General features: G+C 46.9%; 3 protein-coding genes across 3 annotated transcripts; 1 reads left to right on the forward strand and 2 right to left on the reverse strand.

The window, feature by feature from the left end:
• Positions 1–5,161: 5,161 nt before the first annotated feature.
• Positions 5,162–8,660, reverse strand: LOC124698159 (dnaJ protein ERDJ3A-like). The gene is made up of 7 exons (XM_047230673.1): positions 8,438–8,660; positions 8,018–8,073; positions 7,843–7,916; positions 6,786–7,309; positions 6,356–6,697; positions 5,699–6,046; positions 5,162–5,591 (listed from the first exon to the last, which is right to left on the reverse strand). The coding sequence occupies exons 1-7, from the start codon at positions 8,528–8,530 to the stop codon at positions 5,310–5,312; spliced, it is 1,719 nt and encodes a 572-aa protein (XP_047086629.1). The 5' UTR covers positions 8,531–8,660; the 3' UTR covers positions 5,162–5,309.
• Positions 8,661–13,404: 4,744 nt separating this feature from the next.
• LOC124698160 (ran-binding protein 1 homolog b-like) lies at positions 13,405–15,784 on the forward strand. Its single transcript, XM_047230674.1, has 4 exons — positions 13,405–13,624; positions 13,705–13,856; positions 13,954–14,079; positions 15,288–15,784. Exons 1-4 carry the CDS (start codon positions 13,467–13,469, stop codon positions 15,482–15,484), a joined length of 633 nt encoding a protein of 210 aa, XP_047086630.1. The 5' UTR covers positions 13,405–13,466; the 3' UTR covers positions 15,485–15,784.
• A 2,944-nt stretch (positions 15,785–18,728) lies between these two features.
• LOC124695468 (mitogen-activated protein kinase kinase kinase 18-like) lies at positions 18,729–20,224 on the reverse strand. Its single transcript, XM_047228309.1, has one exon. It carries the CDS (start codon positions 20,112–20,114, stop codon positions 18,729–18,731), a length of 1,386 nt encoding a protein of 461 aa, XP_047084265.1. The 5' UTR covers positions 20,115–20,224.
• Positions 20,225–26,068: the final 5,844 nt, after the last annotated feature.

The following is a 26,068-nucleotide window of genomic DNA, read 5'->3' on the forward strand; positions in this document are numbered from 1 at the left end:
GCATCTTATTCTCGTTTTTGCTACTTTTATGAATGATCACCGCCTCACCGGCCATATGTAAACATGTGTACTCAAATGTCTTGTGCGCATGGAAATTTGTGGTTACAGGGGTGATGTAAAGTAGCTACATCAGAATTTCATACTACAATAAAACAAAGATTATACTTTGTATTTTACATGAAATTTATATTATGGAAAACACACTGCGCCCTAAGAAGACATGGTTTGTTGACGAGAACGAGGAATATACCTGTGTGCAATGCATCTCATGCACCCGTAAGTAGGAAAAACAAAGTATTTAAATTATTAAAGTAACTAGCAAGGAGTTATGGAAGTGGGCATGATCTTTGCTTATTTTGCTACCTTTGGAACACCTGGTAAATAATTAATAATTAAAAGGACTGAGATGCACAAGCACAACTTACAAAAGACCAACTATGTTACAATTTGTAATTTCAACTTTAACTCAACATTTAAAAACATCATGGAATATTATTGATTCAAACAAGAATTCATATACATAGTTGAAATGTACATCTCAAATAAATTTTAAATCAAAAGACTACTACAGAGTTTAAAAGAATATTACAAAGAGTTGTTACTAATGCACATGACGTAATTACAAGTGGAATGAAAAGGCATTGCATAGCCAACGAGACACCAAGCTTACAACATAGCAAACAGAGATTAGATTAACAAGGACGAACAAGGACAAGAAAAACTAAGCTAAGGTAGGAGTTTTCTAAAAGATTACAACATAGGAAACTGAGATCAGATTAGTCAAAAAATGATGTAATTACAAGTGTACATGATTATAACCATGCGTTACTATGATAAGTGACCAAATATCAAAAAAACTAGAAAATCCTAAAACTAATCTTGGTCTTCTCCCAATCTTGTTCTTCAAATTACACCCCATACAGTAAAGTGGTTCAAAAAATTCATCTTCAAACCTAAAATAAAAAACATCAAAGACAAGGCAGAGGAGAGTATGGGTTAACGTATGTGTCTTGGGGGAAATGCATTGTTTTGTTTAGGAGCTTAACCCATGCGGGGACAAGAACTAGTGTGACCAAAGTAATCTAAATGATACCTTTGATCAGAAAATATGAGAATTGACAACAACAATTGTAAACCAGCTATTAGTGACCCAACCGAAGGCAACAAATGCATAGGAAACCGAAGGCAACACTAGCCAACTAGAGGCAACAACAACGGGGCAATTAAACATGGATGGACGACGCAAACACTTGGCTCGATCTGTTTCTTGCACACAACCACCACCACCACCCCTCCTCCTCTCCTACGCGGCGGCGGTGATGAACGCTCGTGGGGCTGCGCCGGTGGGCCAAGGCCAGGGTCAAGGTGGGCGCAACGGAAACGGCAAGTGGCCGGCCGTGGAGGACGCGCGGGCGGAGGCCAACGCCCGCTCCAACCTCGTCAAGGACAAGGAGAGGTCCCGCCGGTAGGGGAGCTCGAGCGGTGGTGGCAGCGTTCAATAGCAACAGCAGCCACAATGGTGGCTTGATCGCGAGAAGAAGAGGAAGGCCCGATGCGCAAGCGGCGCAGCCGTCGGAGATCACGGAGGCGGAGCGCGGCAAGGGCCGTGGCTCCGCGCGCGCGGTTGGGAAACCACCGGCGCCTCCGGCCAGGAAGCAGCAGGGTGCTGTGGGCTCGTCTTCCTCCATGGGTGGGGGTGCGACGGGGTCCTGCCTGGCGCAGGTGGAATGCTTCAAGTGCGGTAGGCCAGGCCACTTACATGCGAGATGCACGGCGGAGCCCATCTGCGTCATCTGCGGCAAGGAGGGCCACCACTCCGCCGCGTGCCCAACCAAGGGCAAGGAACCAGAGCTGGCCATGATGGGGCATGCCATCTCCGGGGAGGGGTTCTTCTACGTCGATTTTGACGATGAGGACGACGAGGAAGACAACCTGTCAAACGTGGCCATCATCACCTTCCTCGGGGTGGCGCTAACGGTAGTCGGCCTGGAGTAGGAGCTCTGTCACCTGGTCGAGGGCGATTGGGACTGGCAAGTCCGCGCCTTGGGCGCGCGAGAGTTTGTGGTGGTGTTCCCTTCCAGGGAAACGCTCACGTTCAGCGCCCGGAGCGGCAAGCTTTTCCTCACCTTGTGCAGCATGGTGGTGGACATCAACCTGGCTGATGCGGACCCGGCACTGGCGGAGAAGCTCTAGGAGGTCTAGGTGAGGATCTCCGGCTTGCCTAGGTGCATGCGCCGCACCCGGAGGCTCATGGTGGGCATGCACATGTTGGGTAGGCCACTGGAGATCGACCTCAGCACCCTCAAGGCAAGGGGCCCGGTGCGGATGCTGTGGCGTGCCGCAACCCCTCCAAGCGGAATGGGGCGGTGCAATTCTTCCACAAGAGCCTCTGCTACAATGTGGGCATCCGCGTCGAGGAGCCAAGGGTGGCGGCCCCGGCACCGCACCCGCCCTCCCCTCCACATCAGGATGATGATGATATGGATGACGACAAGGACGACGCCAACTCCCCCTGGAGGAGGAATGGCGGCCTCTTGGGGACAAGGACAGAGCCAAGGCGGTGGCGCGCAGCAAGTCCGCGCCGGCCACCTCGCAGGGCAGGGGGTCTGCGGCTGCTTCGGGTGTGGAGCCGGTGGCTGCCCTTATGGCTAGGGGTGCCAGCGAGCCACCAGGTCTGCCCGGCCAGGTGGAGATGCAGATCGACCAGTACGGGTCTAACATGGGAAAGACTGCACCTTGGCCGGTGCCCTTGGTGGTGTTGGAGCAGGCCAGTGCTGCGGAGGAAGCCCGGGGGCGGCAGGTGTCGCCAGCCGAGCCTGCCGCGGAGGCCAGGGTGGACCCGCCGGTGTTCCCGCCGGTGGACTCCTCCACACTCCTTACCACCTGGTCGGATTACGACTCCGAGGACTCGCTGGGCTCCCCGGCGAAGAACAAGGCCACGGGTCGAGAGGATGATGAGGAGGGTGGCGAGGTGGACGACATGGACGACCGGTGCGCGCAGCTCCCAGTGCTCATGGAGACGACGGTGCCGCGCTCTCGCCGCACGAGGACCGTGCCGGCAGGTCCGACGCGCAAGAGTGTCCGACTCCAAGGACCAGCGTCGGCGATCCCCATCATGCAGCGTGCCTAGGAGTTCACCGCGGCCAAGAACCTTGTGTGGAAGCAAGTGGCTAGGAGACAGGATCGTGAGACGGTGGAGCTGACGATTGGCAGATTACGCGAGCTCCATGCTTCTTCCAGGATGCAGCCATAGCATTCTCCGATGTCGCTATCTTATATCTTTGTGTTCTTGTTGTATGGCGGACATGTGTTGGGGCACATGGCCTTGTTAGACTCTTATTAGTTATGTTTATCTGCGTGGGTTGGCGGTGTGAGTTGTATCTTGAATCGTCGAATCGTCTGTTGTATGGTTGTGGCTTCATTAATTTAAAGCCGGGCTCTGCTCAAGCCTTCTGTCTAAAAAAAATTAAACATGGATAAATCTCTAGGTTCAATAAAAATGGCAACTGGAGTTGTTATTGCGGCCACAGTGTATATTGAATAGGGGTCCAAATCATGAAGTTAGATTTTTTCATTAGTTTCCTCCATTTGGGAGAGCATTGTCATAGCCGAACATTACAGTAGCTAGTAGCTGCTCGTACAACCAAATTTCCCTTCTCTAGTGTCTCTCTTTGTTTTTAGGCCATTGAAATTTGAGTTTTTTTTTGACAATCTACACACTGTGGAAAACTTAGCCATTTAACACCAAAATCATTTTTCATTACATAGCATATTTGGCCTTTGGCAACACCGTGGCTGCTCTTAGAGGCTAAACTTCAGATGGATTACAGTAAGCCCAAACTACCATTAATCAGCAGAGCGGCCCACATCAGCCCACCAATCAGCAACGCTCATTGGCATTCCAAAATAAGGCGAGGCATGCAGCGAGCCTCGTCTCTAAAGCCACCCCAACTGCGCCCAGATAGAGATCAACGAGAGCTAGGCAGCAAGGCATGCAGAGCTGACTGCGAACTAATCAGTGGAGAACAAAGCACTGACAACAAGTAGCTTACTCAACTTGGACAAATAAGTGTCACAATTCAGACTTCAAGCCACCATGGCAGCCAGGACATATAAATAGGACCCCTGGACATAGATACAACACCACACCACTCTGGTACCACAAGGAACAACATGCGAAGGGCCACACTCACCTGTATCTAGGATCAACCAGAAGGAGCTAGGAGGAGAAGACTAACCCCAGAAGCAGGTTATTCTGATAACCAGAATAACAGGCTTCAAAGTTCACAAGGTAGTCCACAAGAAGGAGAGTGATGAATAGGAGGAATGTTGTTCAAGTAAAATAGAAATGTTGTGCGTTTGGCAAAATCAACACCAAAAAAAACTTGGAAAAATGAAGGTAGTATCTGTTGATCAGATTTAAAGAGAAAGAAATGAGATAAGATGGGGAGTAGAATCCGTTCTTATCAGAATAAGAGGAGAGAAAGCAAAGATGAAGTTGAGCAAGAAACAGAGGAGAGTATATATGTTCTTATCAGAATTGGGAGGAACAGCAAAAATATTTAATTAAGCAGATAAGAAGGAATAGTATAAAAGTGGGGATCATCCGTAATCAGAGAGCAGAGAGAAATTTAGAAAACACGGGAGATAACCAAGTCACTCTGCAAAACACGTACACTGATCACATGATCAAGCAACAGTATTACAGGAAGCACTAACAATAGTTCATAAACAAGGAATAACACACCACATATACAATAAAATTATAAGAAAAATGATAGAATATAAATAGATAGGTTCTTATCTCTGATGTCTTTTAAATGACTAAGATAGTAATCATGCACATGAATCATCTACTTATCTACAACTTAACCATGCAGCAATGATCAGAAGCAGAACCAGGAATAATCCAAGCCAATGGCCAATGTGACCAAACAACATAACATACTAAACCCTAGAAGCTTAGATAAGAAGCATGGAATATTAGCAGAACCAACAGGTAGCAATTAAAATGCCATAGCTTAAACAGAAGCACGTAAGCAATTAAACAGTAGATCTTAGATTAACAGAGCTAAAAGCATAAGCATGACCATGATTAAATTGAACTCCGAGGGTGTAATAGCCCAAACATGCTTATCCCTACTACATACATGTACTCCAATCCAGTGCGTCAGTTTACATTTTACTCTCTCGATTCAGCTATGTACAAGCTTCCCAGATCACACTACATTCTAGTTAACACTTAACACCTAAATCACTTGCAACTATTTCCAAAAAAAAAATGCTTAGAGCTGCGACCCTTAGCTTTTCTACCTAAGAACCGGCTTCTGTCTGGTTGCTGACAAATGGACGTCTCCATTCAGGACGGAAGCCACAAATCTTTCAGCTTCTTCCATCGTTAACTCACCATTATGCACGGCAAACTTCCCACGACGAGGCTTGTAGGCAAGCAGAAGATTGTTAGACGACTGGTATCCAGACTTGTCAAACGAGGACAGGAACGCAGATTGTCTGTTCCCGTCCAACAAGGCATAGGCAATTGCGTTTCCAGAGTTATACCTCTGCCCACGGATCAGAGTCTTATGGGATACCTGAATGCAGAAATCACAACACAACAATGTGTGTGTTAAACAAAGGCTAGGTACGAAGAACAAACAAAGTTATGTTTCTGTCTATCATCAAATGACAGGAGGCAAACCTCGGACAGGACGGTCTCCAGCTTTTCTTTTGCTTTGTTTGACTTGAAAACACCAATAATACATACTGAAGCCTTCTCTCCACAGGTTTCCTGGAAATTAGAAGCTGTGAGGAGAGGGATTTTGTTTTCCATCGGTTCAGGTTTCTTTGCTTGGTTTGATGCTAGCTTCTTATTCTTCTTCTCGAAACTTTCGAGCAGAGTCTTCAATTCTTTGATACCAGATCGGAGATCTTTCACTGAAATACCATCCTTCAGAAGTTGCTCCTCACCATTAATGTTCCGGCCAATAAGCGCCGGAACATTTTTCACACCGAGCCGTTTGAGCAGTGGAAGAGAAACATCCTGAACCTGAAGACGAAAAAAATTACTTTCACTCGATGTCCTTCATTCAATTTTTATAGGATAGATAGTATGTTTCCCGTCCTTGATTGTTCACTGATTAATATACGAAGTTTTACTCTATGATCTATGATACATCACGTTTATCAGTAAGCTATGCCTCAAATCTATAATTAAAATTTTCCCTATAAACCATTGATTAAAAAATAATTATAACGCGAAACGCTAGTATATTATGTTATGTATCAGACCTTCCCATGAAAAGCCCAATGCACAGCTTCAGTGATTAAATTAACTTTCCCAGGCAGTAATTCTTACCTCTGCATCATAGAAAATTAAGCGATTGCGGAACATCCCACTGACAGCACGCCACATTGCTGGCGTGTCCTTCTTTTTTGACAGTAAGAGTACTTGAGGAAGGTTTGGTAAGGCATGTGAAGGGAAACTAAATTGGCTAATGTCTACCCTTCTGGAGAATCTCGGCAGGTGTTCCTGACAGAATGTCTTCAGGCTCTTAGCATCATTTTCTCCAGAGTACTCATGCAAAGACCCTTTCTCTGTAGTGCTGTACGAATAAATGAAGAGACGAGCCGATTTTCCTACCGAGACACCAGATTTTTTGCAAAGAGCTTTTTCTTTCTCACAATTTATCTTACCAGCCTGCATCAACAGAGTCAGCATATAAGCGTTTCTTGATATATGTTAACTGCCAAGGATCATCATTATGTAATAAAGCTGATCAGCTTACCCTTACTGCACCATCCAGTGAACGAGCCACATCCTCCAGGACACTTTCTAGCACAAATTGACCTTTTGCTTGTTGTGTATAGAATAACAAAATCCAAGTAATTCCTTGATCAGCTATTTCTTTGTTGAAACTTTGCATTGTGACCTCCTTAATGGTGACAGGGTTTGTATGCTGGCTGGAAGTTCTTGCACCGGGTCCAGCAGCAAATCCACCGTGCTGGTTGCCTCCCATTGATCCACCACCACCAAACATGTTGGAAAAAACATCACCAAGATCAAAGCCAAACGGATTTCCACCGTCAGACCCAGGGTTGCCACCAAATGAGAAGGAAAATGTTTTGCCATTTCCCGGACCACCCATTGTCTGCCATCCATCACCGGATTTGAAATAGGTAGTCTTGGGACCACCACCAGTGAAACCCTCATGGTTCCCAAAATGTCCACCACCAATCCCTGGGTTACCTTTCTCATCGCCGTAGAGATCATAGTTTTTCCTCTTCTCTTCATCTGACAGAATCTCATGCGCTGCAAAGGCGACACCAGCTCGGTTTAGACAGTTCAAGGTTACACGAAAGGATAGAGTCACGGTCATTATCGTTTATCTCCTAGCAAATAATCATGGATTGAAAAGCAATTTACTGATAAGGTTACAGAACTTCTTGGTGGACTGATATATCAGTTGCAAAGAGAAGCAGATGTAGAATAAACAGTTCTCTGAATCTCGAAAAGCTCAAGGGACAACATGCAACACCCAGAATGTTTCTCTGGATGACTGAAACAAGCCTGCCATAGGCAAGAGCCAGCACACTTCAAACCTAAGCAAAATCAACGCAAAAGTCTTCAACCAACATGTGAATGGAAACATGGAAGAGCCAGAATCAAAATTTATCTGTGGTTGAAACATTATTTAGTGTCAATGAACTATGTTAATTTTCCAGTGAAGGATTGTCGCATATAGACATATACACATTACACAGTCAGTATGTCTAAAACACCAAATAGACCAAGATATTAATACCAGTAAGTACTTTATATGGACATAGTTGTGTGTGTCTTACCATTATTTATCTCTTCGAATTTCTGCTGAGCACCCTTGTCTTTATTCTTGTCAGGGTGATATTTTAATGAAAGCCTGTGGACACCAGAAATTAGATAAACGTTTGGTTGACAGACTATCAGACACAAAAACAAAATTCACATTGTTTTTCTGAAGTTGAACAACAGAATACATACTTGTGAAAGGCTTTCTTAATATCCCGTTGGCTGGCATTCTTGTCAACCCCAAGTACCTGAAACATAAAAAGAAGGCATGATGTTAGGATATACCAATGGTTAGTAAAAAACCACTTCAATCATGTTGAAGCATCAATTAGGCAGATACGTTCAAATGGAAGCACACTTAATCACTTTCAGATGTAGCTGTGCGTATTAGCAGTAGCACCACTCCCTTACACTTGGTAAGGGCTATGTATAAACATTACCGTGATTTACTATTCCGTTCTAGCACCTGAATTGCGCAAAAATAAACTACGCATCACTTCCGCCCATTGCGCAACTAGTTTAGCAATTGAGTTATCGAAATCCCAGAACCGCATTAGCTAACCCCAGTACCCCACATAACAGCGAAATTTTTCGTAATTGCTTATGGCTCACCTTGTAGGGATCTAAGGTTTTGGCGGCGACATCCAGGGCGATCGAACTGAGGACGAGCGAGGCGACGAGGAGGGTTCGGACGGGGATTCCCATCGCGCAACTGCTTCGGTTCGGGTTCCGCTCTTCCGCGACGAGCCTCCTGGTGCAAGATTCGCGGTCGGGTTCGCTTCTCCGGATGAATCCTCTGGTGCTAAATTCTGGGTTCGGTTTGGAGGGAAGCAGAGGAGGAAGATGGATTTTAACCATGGGCGGAGTGCCGCCGAGTTTGGAGAAGAGGGGTCTGGATGTTTCCCGACCGAGTGCACGTGGCGTGCGGAGGCGGCCTCCAGCGTGCTCGACCAATGGGATTGGAGCTTTCGAACCAGGGTGCGTGGCGGTCGCAGTGTTAGACTCGAGCCATGTGCCACGTAGGATCGAGTTCCTTTTTGGCATCGCCACCGTCCGATCTCAGGCCGGATGTTCGCGACGCCGACGTAGCCATCCCAATTTTCTGTTTTTTTTCTTCTAAAATTAAAATTGGAGGCGCCGGAGCCAAATTTTAAGTAAACTTACATGCACTTTACAACATGTATTATAAGGCCTGTGATTTGTATCCTTGATCGGCAAATACAATACTACCTCCATCATAATGCTTAAAGCTTATATGAAAAGTCAAACGAAGTGAAGTTTGACCTAACTTTTAGAAGAATCTATGAACAAATATGATATTTCGTAGATAACATATGAAATATATTTCATTATCTATCTAATGATATTGATTTTGTACTATTCATGTTAATGATTTTGATAAAACTTGGTCAAACTTAGAGAGTGGATTTTGTACACCCACGCATGGGTGTGGGTGTGCTCTGTACCGTTGATGGTCATCTTGAGATTCGTGCTGCTGCTTGTCTCCTGACCATTTTCTTTTCCCTTTCTCATTGTATGTGTCACATCCTTTATCTGCTTTTCTCCTTCCTTTGCTCCGCGCGGCCAGGCAACAGCGTTGCCATCCATGTCCAGAGTAGACTGTAGGCAGAGATGATGTCTGCTGCCCCTATCCCCCTATCCAAAACATAGAGCTGCTCCGAGAGCTCCATTAATTACTTTTCCTCTGCCCCCGATTTTGCGAGGTCGCGGATCTTCATCGCCTTCCTTTCGCCGCCATCCCTGCTGCTCCGCGTTGCAGCGCTTCCACCTCCCGTCGTCTCCGCCGCGCCGCTAGCACGCAGATACATTATCTCTCTGCCGGAGCTCCTTTTCTTCTCTATCCCCCCTTCCTTTCCTCGCTGATGTACTGACGGCGTCTTGGTCTGTACATACTGTACTACTTTTCCTCACTGTTTTGTTTGCTCCATGGCTGAGTACGTACTAGGTTGGAACTTCTATTTTGTGGATTCCTCTTGCGGCTGTCTGATTCTCTATTCTTTCTCGAATAAATTAGAAAAATGGGAGCTGTCCGATCCATTTTGTGTGTATGCATCCTTCCAAAATAAAATTAAAATGTATTCTGTTGCTTTGATTCCGCGTAGGTCGTCGTTGAGATTCTAGCGGCAGCAATGGGTGAACGGTGAACTAGATGAATTCGCATACAACCTGCTAGAAGTACACGTCCACACAGACTACAGCTCCGGAAAATGGTGATTCTGCATCGGAAGCAGGATGCACAGCCGCCGACGATGGCGGCTTCAGGGAGTAAGACGGGGAGTTCGGCATGTACTACTGGCGGTGGCGGTAGACGGGCAGGAGGTGCTATAACCTGATGCAACCTCGCTTTCTCGAATGATGGATCTTGATGAAAACAGCACGATGGTGTTCTGTCAGAACATATTGGGGTGCCTCTGTTCTTGGCTTTCAATCTTTGTAAAAGGTGGAAAACAGCGTGCGTTTTTGTTTGCTTCTTTTGAGATGTAGCTGACATAATTGGTCAGTTTCAATATAAAGAAGTTGCTAAACGAATCAAAATACTCTTCCCAGAACAAAGCTCTCTCACGTCGGAGTCTGGACGCGACGCGGATATGAAAATCAGCATGTTTGATGGCTACTCTGTTCTTGTTGCAAAGCTGTCTCACGCCGGACCAAACGGCGTCGTCTCTCTCTCAAAATTTCTTTCCATATTCCCCGTTTTTTCTTGTTCTACAACTGGATGATGAATTGTTCAGATTGTATAGAGTGATTTTTTTGTTGATATTCTCATATTCTGCTGGCATGGGAGCCTCGCGCTGCAGCTGCTGCCGCAAGGCTGGCTCTTCCCTGGAGAACCTCCTGCTTGGGCTCCACACGCTGTGTCTCCCGGTGCAGGGCCGGAGCAGGGACAACCGAACCAGACTCGCCGCGCGGGTGCGTGCAACCCCTGGATATGCGGCCGTCGTCACCGTTGCTGAACATATGGGCGGCGAGTGCACTCAGCGGGGACAGACTGTCATCCACACCGGGCCAGGACGGGGCCCCTGGGGAGGGGCCGCGCGCCTATGATCCGTGACCTGAGGGCCCGCGCAGGGACCGCACTCGTGACCGGTGACGACCGGAACCTTGTCGGAGCTTGGGGACGGGAGGCACGGCCGAGGAGATGGACTGCGAAGAGGACGCCTCCGAATCTGAGAAGAAGAGGTGGCTCTGAGAGCCCATGGCTACTAGAGCAAGAGGGCGCGACCAGCGGGGCCGGAGCGGTCGCCGGCGGGAGGGCTGTGGGCGCGCGAGGAAGGAGTGGAGGAGAGGATGGTGGAGAAGAAGGGGTGAGGAACGGGTGCGTGTCGGGAGGGAGAGAGAGAGGAAGAAACAGTACCGCGCTAGCCTGGTTGCTCCGGGAATCCTGCGTGTTAAAGCCATGTCGGATGGCTTTTTGACTCTGTTGCTAGGATCCACAAGCTTTGTAAAATTGGAGAAATTGTTTAAAAGGATTTCTCTCACCTGCCATCTTTCTAGAATCTCAAAGCATCGGACGGCTATGACAACACCCACACCCATGCTTGTAAGCACAAATGTATTTCTTTCAAACTTAACATAGTTTAACTTTCTGAAGAAAAAATAGGCCTTAAGCCTTGGGATGGAGGTAGTAGGACATAATATGCTTTAATGAGTAAATTGGAACAACTTTGGATAGGCTAAGACATATATATCGTCTGAAAGCCTAACGTTCGCTCCATTTAGGTCCCTTTTGATATGATAGATTGTAGGTCCTGATAAGTTACTAAATTCAGCTATGTGGCTCCTTATTTCTCATGGGACCAAGTTGCTACATCTGCAAGAACATTGTTGTTTGTTAGATAAGTGTGATGCTAAAGTTGTAGAGTTGTTGCCACTCGAGTTGCTAACAATAGAGCTTGTGCTTCAGCTTGTAATGTTGAACTAGTTGTTTGTACTCGTACATATGCTTTTCGTGCTTTGATTAAGCAGTATGGTTTATTCAACTTGGGTAAAAGCGGGCCTGCTTACACTTGGACTAATAAAACATCTGGGCAAACCAAACTGAATGGCTCTAGCCTCCTTTTCTAGGAAAGCCATACTTTATTTTGACTAACAAACACATGGTTCATTTATTTATTTATTTATTTATTATTACAAGAGCAAACACATATGCTTAGTGATGCTCTAGCTCTATGTTAGATTTGTCTCAAGGTGTCTATTGTTTATCCAGATTGATAATTTTGAGGCAATTTAGTCTGCAGTAGGTGGTGTGCATATATAGGTTGTTAGTGATCGAAGGATAGAGTTTTATTTCGTTGTATTTAGATATAGCTAAAATATAGAATCAATATGATTTATGGTCGCTCAGAGCTAGCATGTTTCAGATATATAATTATTTAGATCAATGCGAGCTGAAAATTTTGGTGGGGATTAGATCTGGGTTGTTGATTTTAATTACATCATTTTAAAGGTTGGGGTTTGACTAGAAATTTTGAAAATGTTCCTACAAGATTTATATTTGCCAACTAGGTGTGGGCAAATGATTATTTTCCCAGAATTTAATATTTTGACCATCAATAGTATTATGTTGCAATACTAACATATTTCCTCTATCCCAAAATAGGATGCCTATAATATTTGGATAAAGTCAAACTTCTTAAATTTTGATCAACTAGAAAAGGTGTCAACATTTATAATTCCAAATTAATATTTTTAGAACTATCATGAAATATATTTCATAATATGTGCATTTAAAATTTTAGATGTTGATATTTTTTTGTACATAGTTGGTCAAACTTGACTTTGACTGAAAAATATAGACATCCTAGTTTGGGAAGGAGGGAGTATACACATCTTCCATATATTGTGACTACTTTCCACATACATGGAAACAATGGACCGAAGTTAGATATACGGTCAAAGTCGAGCATTTCAATTTAGAAGTTACAAGGCCAAGGAGTTCTTTCTGTAGTGTAGGAATATCAACAAGACTTTATGTGGACATGATAGTTTTTCCCCGCGAAGGACTTCAAAATACTCTGATTATATATATGCACTTCAATGATGTGCTCGGGGGAGGGGCTTGTCCCCTCTAGCGTTCTCTTGCTTTGCCATCACTAAAGTGGAAAATGTAGAGAGAGAGAGAAAGAGAGAGAGTTGCGAGTTTGTGTATTGTTCCACATTGATGATTTCAGAAAGGAAAAGACACGGGAACCTGTAGGACATCCAATGATGCTCCGATGTGTGAGATGTTTCACAAAACCACATTCTACTCAGTAACACAAAACAGTATTGCAACTAACTATACTTTATAAAAATATTGAATACGGTATGCATAAATGGACAATGTCTTTCATCTCTCTCGTGTAAAAGTTTCAAAATTGTAGAAGTCCATAATTTGTGAAAATTTTAACTTTCATAAGTCCACCCGAGTCGTAACGCAACCCTACTCTGGTTTCCCCAAATCGGAGCTGTTTCCGACGCGCACGTTTCCATCCCACCATCTTTTATAAGCCCTTTTCTTCTTCTCTCTCCTCCCTTTTCCTCCCCTGCCCACCACCGCCGCTGCCGCAACACGCCTAGCAGCAGCACTAGAGCAAAGCGAGCGCAGCCCCCAAGCCCTACTACCGCCACCACTCCAGCCATGGCCGACCCGGCGGAGCACCGCGCGGCGGCGGAGGAGGAGGAGGCCACGGCGGCGGGCGAGGAGGAGGACACCGGCGCCCAGATCGCGCCCATCGTGAAGCTCGAGGAGGTCGCCATCACCACCGGCGAGGAGGACGAGGAGATCCTCCTCGACATGTAAGCCGCCACTCAATCTAGCCCGATCCGATCGTTCCCGTCCTCGATCTACGCCTGACGCCTCTGGTTTGGTCGCGCAGGAAAGCGAAGCTCTACAGATTCGACAAGGACGGGAGCCAGTGGAAGGAGCGGGGCACGGGCGCCGTCAAGCTGCTCAAGCACAAGGAGACCGCCAAGGTCCGCCTCGTCATGCGGCAGGCCAAGACGCTCAAGATCTGCGCCAATCACCTCGGTACTTTGTTTTGGGGGCGATTTCGGCTTTGCGATTTCGATTTGGGGGACTGGACGGATGGGTTTTGACATCCTAGGTTTTTTTTTTCGGTGTGCAGTGGTGGCGTCGATCAAGATGCAGGAGCACGCCGGGAGCGACAAGTCGTGCGTGTGGCACGCTCTGGATTTCGCCGACGGGGAGCTCAAGGAGGAGATGTTCGCCATCCGCTTTGGATCCGTTGAGAGTGAGCACCCTATCGTCTCTGCAGCTTTGTGTTTTTGTTATGTCGTGCATTATTTAAAAGTATTGGTCCACTGTCCTGCTATATGCATCTATAAATTGTTTGTACGCCTAGGGTTTGATTAGCTAAGTAGTAGTACTTCATTCAGGTTGATCTAGCATGCTATACCCACCTTCAATTTACCCGAAACGCCACGGCAGAACTGTGGAGACCTATTCTGTGCCATAAACAGTACTCAGTATCTGTACCAATCAACCACCGACAGAGTTTCATGTTCTTTTGGGTTTACTTAAGCTCAGTATCAGTAGTGAGTAATGTTTAACACCGCCTTACCGCTGGATGCTTTGCGCTGCATGAAAATTATCATTGTTTGTCATTCTAACTTGCTAATTTTGACCCCATTAGAGGCTCTGCTAATTTCAAGTGCTCACAGTTCGTGATGAAATAACTGTTCACCTTAAGCAGAAAGGATTTATATTTGTCATAAAACTGCTGTATAGATTGTTGTAAAAGTTGGGATCAGTTCGATGAGTTTGCGCATATATAGGATTTGTAAATCAATAATTCTTGCAGGCCATTTCAGTTTTTCACATAGCTGAATATCCATGGTGTTGATAGATATGCTGGTAGTATGAAACTGATGTTCATCATCTTGTGACCCCCATAATGCTGCATGCATTCTCACTCTAAAACAATTTTCATTAGTTCACACCTCCATTCAGCTTTGAGTTAGTACTTGACTAGTAGCCAATTATAAATTCACAATATCCCCAGCAAATTTCTTCCTATCTAAAGGATGTACATTGTATGCCACATCCATTGCATTGTTTACATAAAGTTTTTGGACGTAAGTGGAAATATATCACAAGGACATTGTAAGTGAATTACCAAGAATATTGAGTATTGACTCAGTTCATCACACTGCCAAAAGCTCAAGAGCTTCTGATGTAAATTTCTCGTGAAGATATGTTATATGCATATTACCATGTCAGCATTTTAGGATACTTAGTATTGACAAATTTATAGCGGGTGTCACTTGTAATTAGTTTGCAGTTCCGGAGACTGAAAGTTTCTCCCAAGGCTTGAGATTTATATAAATTGAGGTCTGCTGCAGCTAGATGAGATACCAGGCGCCATGAGATTACGCTATTTTATCCAGGAAAGCTAGCAAAGTATCACATCATCCTAATGTTTTCCTGATTCTTTTTCAGACTGCAAGAAATTCAAGGATCTTGTAGACCAGATCGCCGAGGAACAAGGAAAGAATGAGGAGAAAGAGAGTGAGGAAGCCTCCTCGGCTGCCGAGTTGGTAGAGAAGTTGACGGTGACTGAGGAGAAAAAGGAGGAACCTGTGGAGAAAAAGGAGACCCCCGCAGCAGTAGATGATACCAAGGACGCTAAAGAGTGAAGCGCCTGCCCGGCTGCTATTCCACCCTATACTCGAACAAGTGAACTGTCAAATGAGTGTCATTCGATTCATTTCGTTGTCAGAGTTCGGTCTTCCTTCCACAAATTTTCATTGTGTTTTTCTCTGGTGAAATGTTTGTGCTAGGCAAAGTTTGATTTGCGTCGGTCATCTGGTTTTCTTGGTTAATAGACAAAGTCATTCAAGCCTTTGTGTTTCTGGATGGTGGTGTGGCTGGGGTCTGTGTGTATGTACAATTATTTGGAGTCGCTTCTGGAAATGGATACCGGCTGAGTTGTCTGAGTTTCATGGATGTGGCTGCCTTTTCAGTCGCTCTCATCTCCATGTTTTGCTAGCAACAGATGTACAGTACATGTATCCTTATTGCTGTAAGGTGATGTATACCTTCCTAGCAGTACATTCGTATATCGTAGACGTAGTCCTTGTATACCAGTATTAGTTGATACACAGGGCATGGCGCCTCATTCGTTCGTACTAAATAGTGGCAGCGAACTCTGATCTGATGCTTGTATAAAAGTACAGGTGATGGACAATATGCGCAATGAGGAGAAGACGCCAGAGAAGGAGGCTCGTCTGCTTGATCCTTCTTCAGTGTCGACCGGTGGCAGTCTACCTGCTGCAGCAGCTGCTATAGAAGCCAAGGGGGACTGGGAGCATGTGGGTCGTGGACGCTACTCCAGCCGGGCCACTCTCCCTGAGCCGTCGAGTGAAGGTCTTGACTCTTGAGCATAGCCTCGCGTTCAAGCGGTGGGCTCGAGGAAGATGTTTTCGTTGCCTCGAGCGTGGCTACCAAGTCAGAGCATGTCGTGAGCCATTTAGATACATTTGTTGTCGTCGCCCTGGTCACCGGGAGAGATTCTGTCACGCTCGCTCTCCGGCTGCTCGCTCTCCGGTCTCTCGTGTTCGTTGCGAGCCGAACTGCTCTTCATCCGCCCAGCCTTGCAGTCCTTCGTTGTCCCGGAGTTGGGCCGAGGTCGTGGGCCACTCGTCGCCGCGTGTGTCGGTGCTGCCTAGGTCCCCATCTAGGCATTGCAAGGAATTCATTGCATCTGCCGGTTTGGACTCTGCTTTGGAGGCCCAGTTTTCTCTACTGCGCACGGAGCTCCTTCAGCTGGTCGCGGACCACATTGAAGAGGCGTCTCGTCCCTTGCGTGAACAGGCAAAAACAATCAAGCTTTTGTTGGAGCGTGTTGCTTCTTTAGAGCGCGCAGACTTGTTTTCATGTGAGTCTACTGAGCAGAAGTTGTTCACCAAGCAGAAGTTGTCTGCGGTTGTTGATGATGATGAGGTCTCTAAAATGTCGTCGAAGGATGGTGATGAAGCTATTGTTGGCAAGACCCTAGAGGATTCGCCTTTGGTTCGAGAGGAGTGCCATTTTCTCCCCCCGTGCTAGGTCATGCATGTCATCGCAGCCCCATGTGTTGGTTGCCTCTGAGTGCGAGGACATCGATGGGATCATGGCTCCGGTGATGCAGATGATCCCCGAGTTACATGAGTTGTGTGGGGAGACTTCTCCTCCTGTATCGATGGCGCATATGCAGGTTGAGTCGCTTGGGACCTTGGTGGTGGCTTCTACACCACTGGTTGAGCCAGGGCTCTATGGCGAGGAGCGTATTGAAGCAGATGCATTGGCGCCTAATTCCGAGGCTCTATTTGCTAGAGAGCTTTGCGGCTTGCTTGCTCGTTTAGAGGCGGCTATCCCTGGATCTGGCAAGGAGATTGCTTGCCTCTTGGCTGAGAAGACCTCCAAGGACAAAATTCAGAACGTGAAGGAGTATCTCAGAAACAAAAACAAGAAGAGTGGCACCACAAAGGAGTTGCGGCTGTTTGATGGATAGTTCTCTTCTCTTTGCGTTGCCATTTCTGAGATGTTTGTTCATGTGTTCTCAGCGGTGGGATTGGCAAAGTGTCGAGAGTTTATGGTTGTGGGAGTTGCATGTTGCCGTTGTTTGTGGTGGTCGAGTTTGTCAAGAGTATGTGTTATTGTTGTAACGGTTTTGGCCCGGTTTCCCATTAATTAACTGGGCATTTCTTCTTAATTAGTAGAATGGGGTAAAGCTTTTGCCCCCATTTAAAAAAAAAAGAAAAGTACAGGTGATCGTTCATGGCGGATTGGTACAGCGACGCATTGAATCCTTTCTCATCGTACAGCCTGGGCATGTCATCGGTGTACCCAGATCATCCGAAGCAATACGAAGCTGTGGTCTTTAGTACTGGTACAAATATTGTACCAGTACTAAAGACCACAGCTTCGTATTGATTGATCGATCGATCGATATATATGCCGCGAATTCATGAGCGTAGCAGGCAGCGCATGACACCCCATGATTTGCATTGAAACCTCGATGCGCGCGGGATCCTCCTCCTTTACACCCGCTTAACTCGCGTATCATGCTGGTTGCCGGGACGTGCCTGTACGCGAGGATCCCGGCGTACAGTACGTCGCTAGCACGTCGTACGATGATGGCCGTGGTGTTGTCTTGGTAGGTGCAAGTTAAGTTGGAAATGAAACTCTATCGGCCTCGTCGTGCGCTACGGATGTGCGATCCCATCCTGATGATCCCGACGCAGATCGATGTGCCGGTAATATCAGGTTCAGTACAGGTTCAGCGCGATCCGCGTGATGCTTGTGCTTGCTCGCACGGATTCACAGTGCCACGGGCCACGCAGATACCAGTGCAAATCTGTTTGCGCGACAAGAGAAATGTCATGCAGATTTGCTGCCGGTAGCCCTTCTAGGTAGTACAGTATTTGTTAGCAAACCCGGCAAGCCGGAGTTCAGACAGTTTCTTGCTGAATTCTCCCACAATCTGAAGACCATAATCCAGTCGCGGTGCAGTAAGCTCTACATTTGTTAAAGAAACTCGATGATAAACGGGGGATTCTGAATCACCTCGTTCTGCAGCTGCATGCCCTATCTGAACCTGATCAATCGACCACGAAGGAACCGCCGCCACTTCGGGCAGATGCATGTTGGTTCCCCATAAATTGGAGTTGTTGAGTGTTAGACAACTTAAGAGTATACTGGACGACATGCAAGATTGGCTTGGCTGTCAAGCCACATACTGGTATGCAAAAGCCAAGCGATGGTTTTTTGCACTCATCTTCTTGTCGCCGCAATGCAAAACTAGCAAAGGAAGGAAGGAAGCAAGCACGCCACACGCCCTGCTGACCAGTGACCAACCAATCTTGGCCGACTCGCTCACACAATTAGCAGCAACATCGATCAAGAGTCCACAGTCAAAACCACCAAAGAAGCATGAACCAGAAACAGTAAAAAAATATTCACCGGCTGCTTGATCAAAAAATTCTTCGATTGAATCAAATGTGAGAGAATACATGACACCAGCATGATGAACACAACGGCCGACGGCGGCCAACTGGGCCGATCAGCCCCAGACCAACATTTATGGTTCCTACATCGATCATCGCACCAAGCACGGCCGTTAACACCGCCGTCGCCGCCGGCGGTGGCAAGGACACCGTCACTGCTGCCACCGCTAAATGCGGGCCCAAGGGCGCCGCCATTTCCTGCATCGGCGACTGTGGCAGCGTCGGATGGCAATGGCACATTGGTTGACATCTCGAGACTGGGCAGTGGGTCCCAGGTGTCGGACGCCCAGGTGGGGCACTCATCCAACTCGCGCGCCCAGCTTGTGCGCGTCCTGTCTGATGCCAATTCGGCAATCCTCCCCTTTGCGCGCGCCATCACCTCGTGCTCCTCCTCCATGTCGGCCTCCGAGCAATCGGATGATGCGTCGGAGTCCGCAGCCCAGTCCAGTACCGCCCGGGGAGACGGCTCTGGCTCGCCGGCGTCGTCCTGGGCGTCCGCGGCGAGGAACGGGTGGCGCAGCAGCTGCTCGCAGGTCCACCGCTCGCTTGCGTCGCGGCGGAGGCACCGGTCGACGAAGTCTCGGCAGGGGTCAGAGAGGCACGAGGGGAGCTCGGGCCGCTTCCCGCCGAACCCGACGCGGAGCAGCAGCTCGCCGACCTCGAGCGCGCCGCCGATCTCCGACCACGGCCGCTTCCCGGTGAGCAGCTCCACAGCCGTGCAGCCCAGCGACCAGACGTCGGACGCCGGCGTCGAAGCACCGCCACGGGCCACCTCCGGCGCCATCCACGCCGGCGTTCCGCGCGGGCCCCGTGGCGCAGCCTCTGTCACGAGCCTCGCCGCTCCGAAATCGGCGAGCTTCGCGCCATCGTTGCCGCCGAGGAGCACGTTCCGGCCCTTGACGTCCCCGTGCACCACCCCGGCGACGTCGTGCAGGTAGTGCAGCGCGGCAACCACCGGGCGCAGGACGCGCCGCACCGCGCGCTCGCCGATGCCACCCGCCGCCGCCGCGTCGGCAGCGGTGCCGCCAGGGAGCAGCTCCATGTGCAGGTTCCTGGACGCAGCTGTGGCGTCGTCGCCCAGGTACGCCACGACGTACGGCGAGCTGAGGCGCTTCAGGATCCTTATCTCACTCTCCAGGCACGCCATCGCCGCGGCCGGCGCGGCGCCCTTGGTGTCCACCGACTTGACCGCGAAGGCGCGGCACGTGGCCCTATCGACGGCCAGGTGCACCGTGCCGAACGCGCCCTTCCCGATGCATTTCCCGCGCGTCCACTCCATCTTCGACGAGCAGAGCAGAGCAGCGAAACAGAGTAGAAGCTGAGAGGTGTGTGAATGGAAAGGAGCAGAGCAGATGGTGTGAGGAGGCGCAAGAAGATGGCGAGCGTGCCGGTGGCGTATATATAGGCGTGCCGGCGCTGCCATTTTTGTGGGCGACGATTTCCAATCGGGCGCCTTCACTTTTGCGTGTGATTTCATCACGATTCGCAGATGGGATATTAAATATTTCTGGGATAGCATATCACGGAATAACTCATCAGCAGCAGCAACTAGTGCCCTCTTGGCTTTGCGTTGGAGAGCGAGTGGTGTGCAACTTGTGATGTTATCTTTGCTTTGGGGTGTGCCGCTCCGTTAAGGCCACATGGGCGATGATCATTTGGGTCACTTTGATGGATGGATGGATGGATGGATTGGGGTTCGATTTGGATAAATGGATGAGCGTCATCTGCAAGGCTTTTGGTCACGGCAATCAACAGTAGTCCAGATTGCAAACTGCATGTTGTCATATGTGACGCATTGCTTCTTGTTTCTCAAACACACTATTATCGTTTTGGGACATTGATCCAGAGAAAAGTCATTGTGGTTGAGATGATGAATTTCTTTCCATTGAAACCCTAGCTGCCTGCCGGCATCTGCGCTAGAGCCGCCAAAAAAACTGTTCCTCCCATGCCTAGCTATTGGCCGTTGTCGGAGGAGGTGTCGGATGAGCAAGTTCAGGTGGGGATAAATCCTCCGGTGACAATTCAAAAAAAGTCGTCGTGGTAAGATGTGAATTATCTGACCGAAGGATGATTTTGACAAAAAAAACATATTTTCAAAAGTTTTACACAAAAAACATATCTAAAAATAATTATGAAAATAACTCCTCTCCATGATGCAATGGGGTAAGGAGTCATGCTCTATAGCACGATGTCGTGGCCCAAGGCATCATTCTCTAGAACATGACTCTATGGTTCAAGGTGTCACAACCATGGCGCCATAGGCCATGGCTTCATGCTATAGAGCATGGTGTCATGGACCACGAGTTCATGGTATAGAGCAGGCTGGCTTCATGGAATAAATTGCTACTTAGATTAGCTTCAATCCAGTTGGTTCAGGGTGTCGATGAATTTCGCTGGAGTCTTATCAAGAATGGTAAATTCTCGGTCAGCTCCATGTACAAAGCTTTATACCTAGTCAACAGGTAGTTAATAACAAATCCATCTGGAAGATGAAGATACCTTTGAAAACAAAAGTCTTTGCATGGTTTCTTCGTCGGAGTGTGATTCGAACTAAAGATAACATTGCCAAACGCAACTGGCATGGTTGTATGAAATGTGTTTTCTGTCATGAACAAGAGACAATAAAACACCTTTTCTTCAGTTGTCGTGTTGCTCGGTCTATATGGTCAATTATTCTGATATGTTCTACCTTATATCCACCCCGTAGCGTTGCAAATATTTTCGGCAATTGGCTAAATGGGGTTGACGTTAGGTATAGAACGCTTATCATGACGGGTGCGATTTTTGTTGTTTGGTCGCTTTGGCTATGTAGAAATAACAAGGTTTTTAATGAGAAAAATTCTTCTCTTTTGCTGGTTGTCTACCGCGCTACGGCTTTGCTCCGTTCATGGTTGTCACTCCAACGTTTAGAGGATCGCGACCTCTGTATGGAGATGTCTACACGATTGGAGAACACGGCGAATGAGTTTATTTCGCAACATGTGTGACAACATAATAGGCGTAATGAGGCCAATTAGGCTGTTCCGAGATTGTATATTGTTTTATCAATTTCTCCGTCTAGGAGCACTTTGTTTGATCCTTTTGATACTATGAACGGCTGTGTGCATCTTAGTTATGTAGAGGCTGGGTGTAATGCTTAAAACTTTTTGAGTAATAAAGCACTTTTATCGAAAAAATGGTATAGAGAATGGCTCCGTGAGGGCGCCATGCAAATAGTTTAAATTGCGAATTGATTTAGGATTCAGGTTATTTTGTGCCAACTTTTCATGATTAGGTTATTTTCGTAGTTTCCGCCGAGTTAAGTGTTAGGGTACAGTATAAGCAGCACAAAAGCTACGGGAATGATCTTGTTGTAAAAAGAACTTGTCAAGTACTCGGATCAACATCAAGTCAAGCTATATACCTTCGTTCCCGAGACATAGACACACACGATTAGGGCCTCCTTCCTTCTGTCGATGGCGTTGTTGATCTGCTTCGTCTCCTGTGGCCTCAGGGCTATGGAGGCGCGTGTTGGAGATATGCCCAAGAGGCAATAATAAAAGTGGTTATTATATATCTTTATGTTTATGATAAATGTTTATATACCATGCTATAATTGTATTAACCGAAACATTGATACATGTGTGATATGTAAACAACAAAGAGTCCCTAGTAAGCCTCTTAACTAGCTTGTTGATTAATAGATGATTAGTTTCATAATCATGAACATTGGATGTTATTAATAACAAGGTTATATCATTGTATGAATGATGTAATGGACACACCCAATTAAGCGTAGCATAAGATCACGTCATTAAGTTATTTGCTATAAGCTTTCGATACATAGTTACCTAGTCCTTATGACCATGAGATCATGTAAATCACTTATACCGGAAAGGTACTTTGATTACATCAAACGCCACTGCGTAAATGGGTGGTTATAAAGGTGGGATTAAGTATCCGGAAAGTATGAGTTGAGGCATATGGATCAATAGTGGGATTTGTCCATCCCGATGACGGATAGATATACTCTGGGCCCTCTCGGTGGAATGTCGTCTAATGTCTTGCAAGCATATGAATAAGTTCATAAGAGACCACATACCACGATACGAGTAAAGAGTACTTGTCAGGAGACGAGGTTGAACAAGGTATAGTGTGATACCGATGATCAAACCTCGGACAAGTAAAATATCGCGTGACAAAGGGAATTGGTATCGTATGTGAATGGTTCATTCGATCACTAAAGTCATCGTTGAATATGTGGGAGCCATTATGGATCTCCAGATCCCGCTATTGGTTATTGGTCGGAGTGAGTACTCAACCATGTCCGCGTAGTTCGCGAACCGTAGGGTGACACACTTAAAGTTGGATGTTGAAATGGTAGTACTTGAATATGGAATGAAGTTGGAATATTTGTTCGGAGTCCCGGATGTGATCCCGGACATCACGAGGAGTTCCGGAATGGTCCGGAGAATAAGATTCATATATAGGATGTCATTTTATGTGAATAAAATGATGCGGAAGGTTCTATGGAAGGTTCTAGAAGGTTCTAGAAAAGTCCGGAAGAAACCACCAAGGAAGGTGGAGTCCACATGGGACTCCACCTCCATGGCCGGCCAACCCTAGTGGGGGAGGAGTCCCAAGTGGACTCCCCTTAGGGGCCGGCCAACCCCCTATGGAAGGTGGAATTCCCACCTCTAGTGGGAGGGAAGGTTTCCCACCATATGGAAGGTTTTGGGTTCGGGTCTTATTCGAAGACTTGTAGTCCAACACTTGGGGCTTCCACCTATATATAGAGGGCCAAGGGGAGGGGGCCGGCCACCCCAAGACCACAAGCTGGCCGCCCCCCATAGAGTGGCCGGCCACCCCCTCCCAAACCCTAGCTTTGCTCCTCCACTTCATATTGCCCGCATAGCTTAGCGAAGCTCCGCCGGACTTCTACACCGCCACCGACACCACGCCGTCGTGCTGTCGGATTCAAGAGGAGCTACTACTTCCGCTGCCCGCCTGGAACGGGGAGGTGGACGTCGTCTTCATCAACAACCGAACGTGTGACCGAGTACGGAGGTGCTGCCCGTTCGTGGCGCCGGAACCGATCGTGATCAAGATCTTCTACGCGCTTTTGCAAGCGGCAAGTGAACGTCTACCGCAGCAACAAGAGCCTCCTCTTGTAGGCTTTGGAATCTCTTCAAGGGTGAGTCTCGACAATCCCCTCGTTGCTACCGTCTTCTAGATTGCATCTTGGCTTGGATTGCGTGTTCGCCGTAGGAAAATTTTTGTTTTCTATGCTACGTTATCCTACAGGTGGTATCAGAGCCGTGTCTATGCATAGATGGTTGCACGAGTAGAACACAATGGTTTGTGGGCGTTGATGCTCTTGTTATCTTTAGTTGAGTACTTTGCATCTTTGTGGCATAGTGGGATGAAGCGGCTCGGGCTAACTTTACATGACCGCGTTCATGAGATTTGCTCCACGCTTGACATGCAACTTGTATTGCATAAGTGGCTTTGCGGGTGTCTCGTCTCTCCTACTATAGTGAAGATTCAATTTACTCCTCTATTGAAAACACTAGTATCACCGTTGTGGTTCATGTTCGTAGGTAGATTGGATCTTACTCGAAAACCCTAAACCACGTAAAATATGCAAACCAAATTAGAGAACGTCTAACTTGTTTTTGCAGGGTTTGGTGATGTGATATGGCCATAATGTGATGATGAATATGTATGAGATGATCATTATTGTATTGTGGCAACCGGCGAGAGCCTTATGGTTGTCTTTAAATTTCATGTTGAGTAGTATTTCAAAGTAGTTGTAATAGTTGCTACATGGAGGACGATCATGAAGACGGCGCCATTGACCTTGGTGCTTCGCCGACGATGATGGAGATCATGCCCGTTGATGATGGAGATCATGTCCACGCTTTGGAGATCAAGATCAAAGGCGCAAAGACAAAAGGGCCATATCATATCACATATGAACTCGCATGTGATGTTAATCCTTTTATGCATCTTATTTTGCTTAGATCGCGACGGTAGCATTATAAGATGATCCCTCTCACTAAAATCTCAAGATAATAAAGTGTTCATCCTTAGTAGCACCGTTATCAAGTCTTGTCGTTTCGAAGCATCTCGTGATGATCGGGTGTGATAGATTCAATAAGTACATACAACGGGTGCAAGACAGGTTTTGCACATGCGGATACTAAGGTGGCCTTGACGAGCCTAGCATGTACAGACATGGTCTCGGAACACGTGATACCGAAAGGTAGAGCATGAATCATATGATTGATATGATGAACACTTTGAGTGTTCGCCATTGAAATCACACCTTTTCTCGTGATGATCGGGTTTAGGTGCGGTAGATTTGGTTCGTGTGATCACTAAGACAATGCGAGGGATATTGTTTTGAGTGGGAGTTCACCTAGATTTTTAATTATATTGAATTAAAATTTGAACTCAATTTGTCATAAACTTAGTCTAAACTATTGCAAATATGTTGTAGATATGGCGTCCCCAATCAATTTTAACCAGTTCCTAGAGAAAGAAAAACTTAAGAGCAACGGTAGCAACTTCACCGACTGGTTCCGTCATGTGAGGATCTTCCTCAATGGCGGAAATCTGCAATATGTGCTTGATGCACCGCTAGGTGACCCTCCAGCAGAAACCGAAACCGATGAAGTAAAGAATGTTTACGCAACTCGGAAAACTCGGTACTCTCAAGTTCGGTGTGCCATCTTATGCGATCCGGAATCCGATCTTCAAAAACGTTTTGAGCACCACGATCCTCATGAGTTGATGAAAGAGTTGAAGACTATTTTTGAAACTCATGCGGCCGTGGAATGCTATGAAGCATCGAAACACTTTTTCAGCTGTATGATGGAAGAAGGCAGCTCCATTAGTGAGCACATGCTCGTTATGACCGGGCATGCGAAGAAACTCAGTGACTTGGGAATAGTGATTCCTAACAGACTGGGGATTAATCGTGTCCTTCAATCACTGCCACCAAGTTACAAGAACTTTGTGATGAATTACAATATGCAGAACATGAACAAGGAGTTTCCGAACTCTTTGGCATGTTAAAAGCTGCTGAGATTGAGATTAAGAAAGAGCACCAAGTGTTGATGGTCAACAAGACCACCGGCTTCAAGAAACAGAGCAAGTCTAAGGGAAAATTCAAGAAGGGTGGCAAGAAAGCTGCCACGCCTCCTATGAAACCTAAGAACGGCCCTAAGCCTGATGCTGATTGCTATTACT

The sequence above is a fragment of the Lolium rigidum genome, chromosome 3, assembly GCF_022539505.1.
Source record: "Lolium rigidum isolate FL_2022 chromosome 3, APGP_CSIRO_Lrig_0.1, whole genome shotgun sequence".
Taxonomy (NCBI): domain Eukaryota; kingdom Viridiplantae; phylum Streptophyta; class Magnoliopsida; order Poales; family Poaceae; genus Lolium; species Lolium rigidum.

Coding starts and splice junctions, on each gene's coding strand:
- LOC124698159 (XM_047230673.1), bottom strand. CDS start 8,530: ATGGGAATCCCCGTCCGAACCCTCCTCGTCGCCTCGCTCGTCCTCAGT. Junction 7,917..8,017: donor ATTAAGAAAGCCTTTCACAA/GTATGTATTCTG, acceptor TGGTGTCCACAG/GCTTTCATTAAAATATCACC. Junction 5,592..5,698: donor TGGAGACCGTCCTGTCCGAG/GTTTGCCTCCTG, acceptor TTCTGCATTCAG/GTATCCCATAAGACTCTGAT.
- LOC124698160 (XM_047230674.1), top strand. CDS start 13,467: ATGGCCGACCCGGCGGAGCACCGCGCGGCGGCGGAGGAGGAGGAGGCC. Junction 13,625..13,704: donor GAGGAGATCCTCCTCGACAT/GTAAGCCGCCAC, acceptor TTGGTCGCGCAG/GAAAGCGAAGCTCTACAGAT. Junction 14,080..15,287: donor CCGCTTTGGATCCGTTGAGA/GTGAGCACCCTA, acceptor ATTCTTTTTCAG/ACTGCAAGAAATTCAAGGAT.
- LOC124695468 (XM_047228309.1), bottom strand. CDS start 20,114: ATGGAGTGGACGCGCGGGAAATGCATCGGGAAGGGCGCGTTCGGCACG.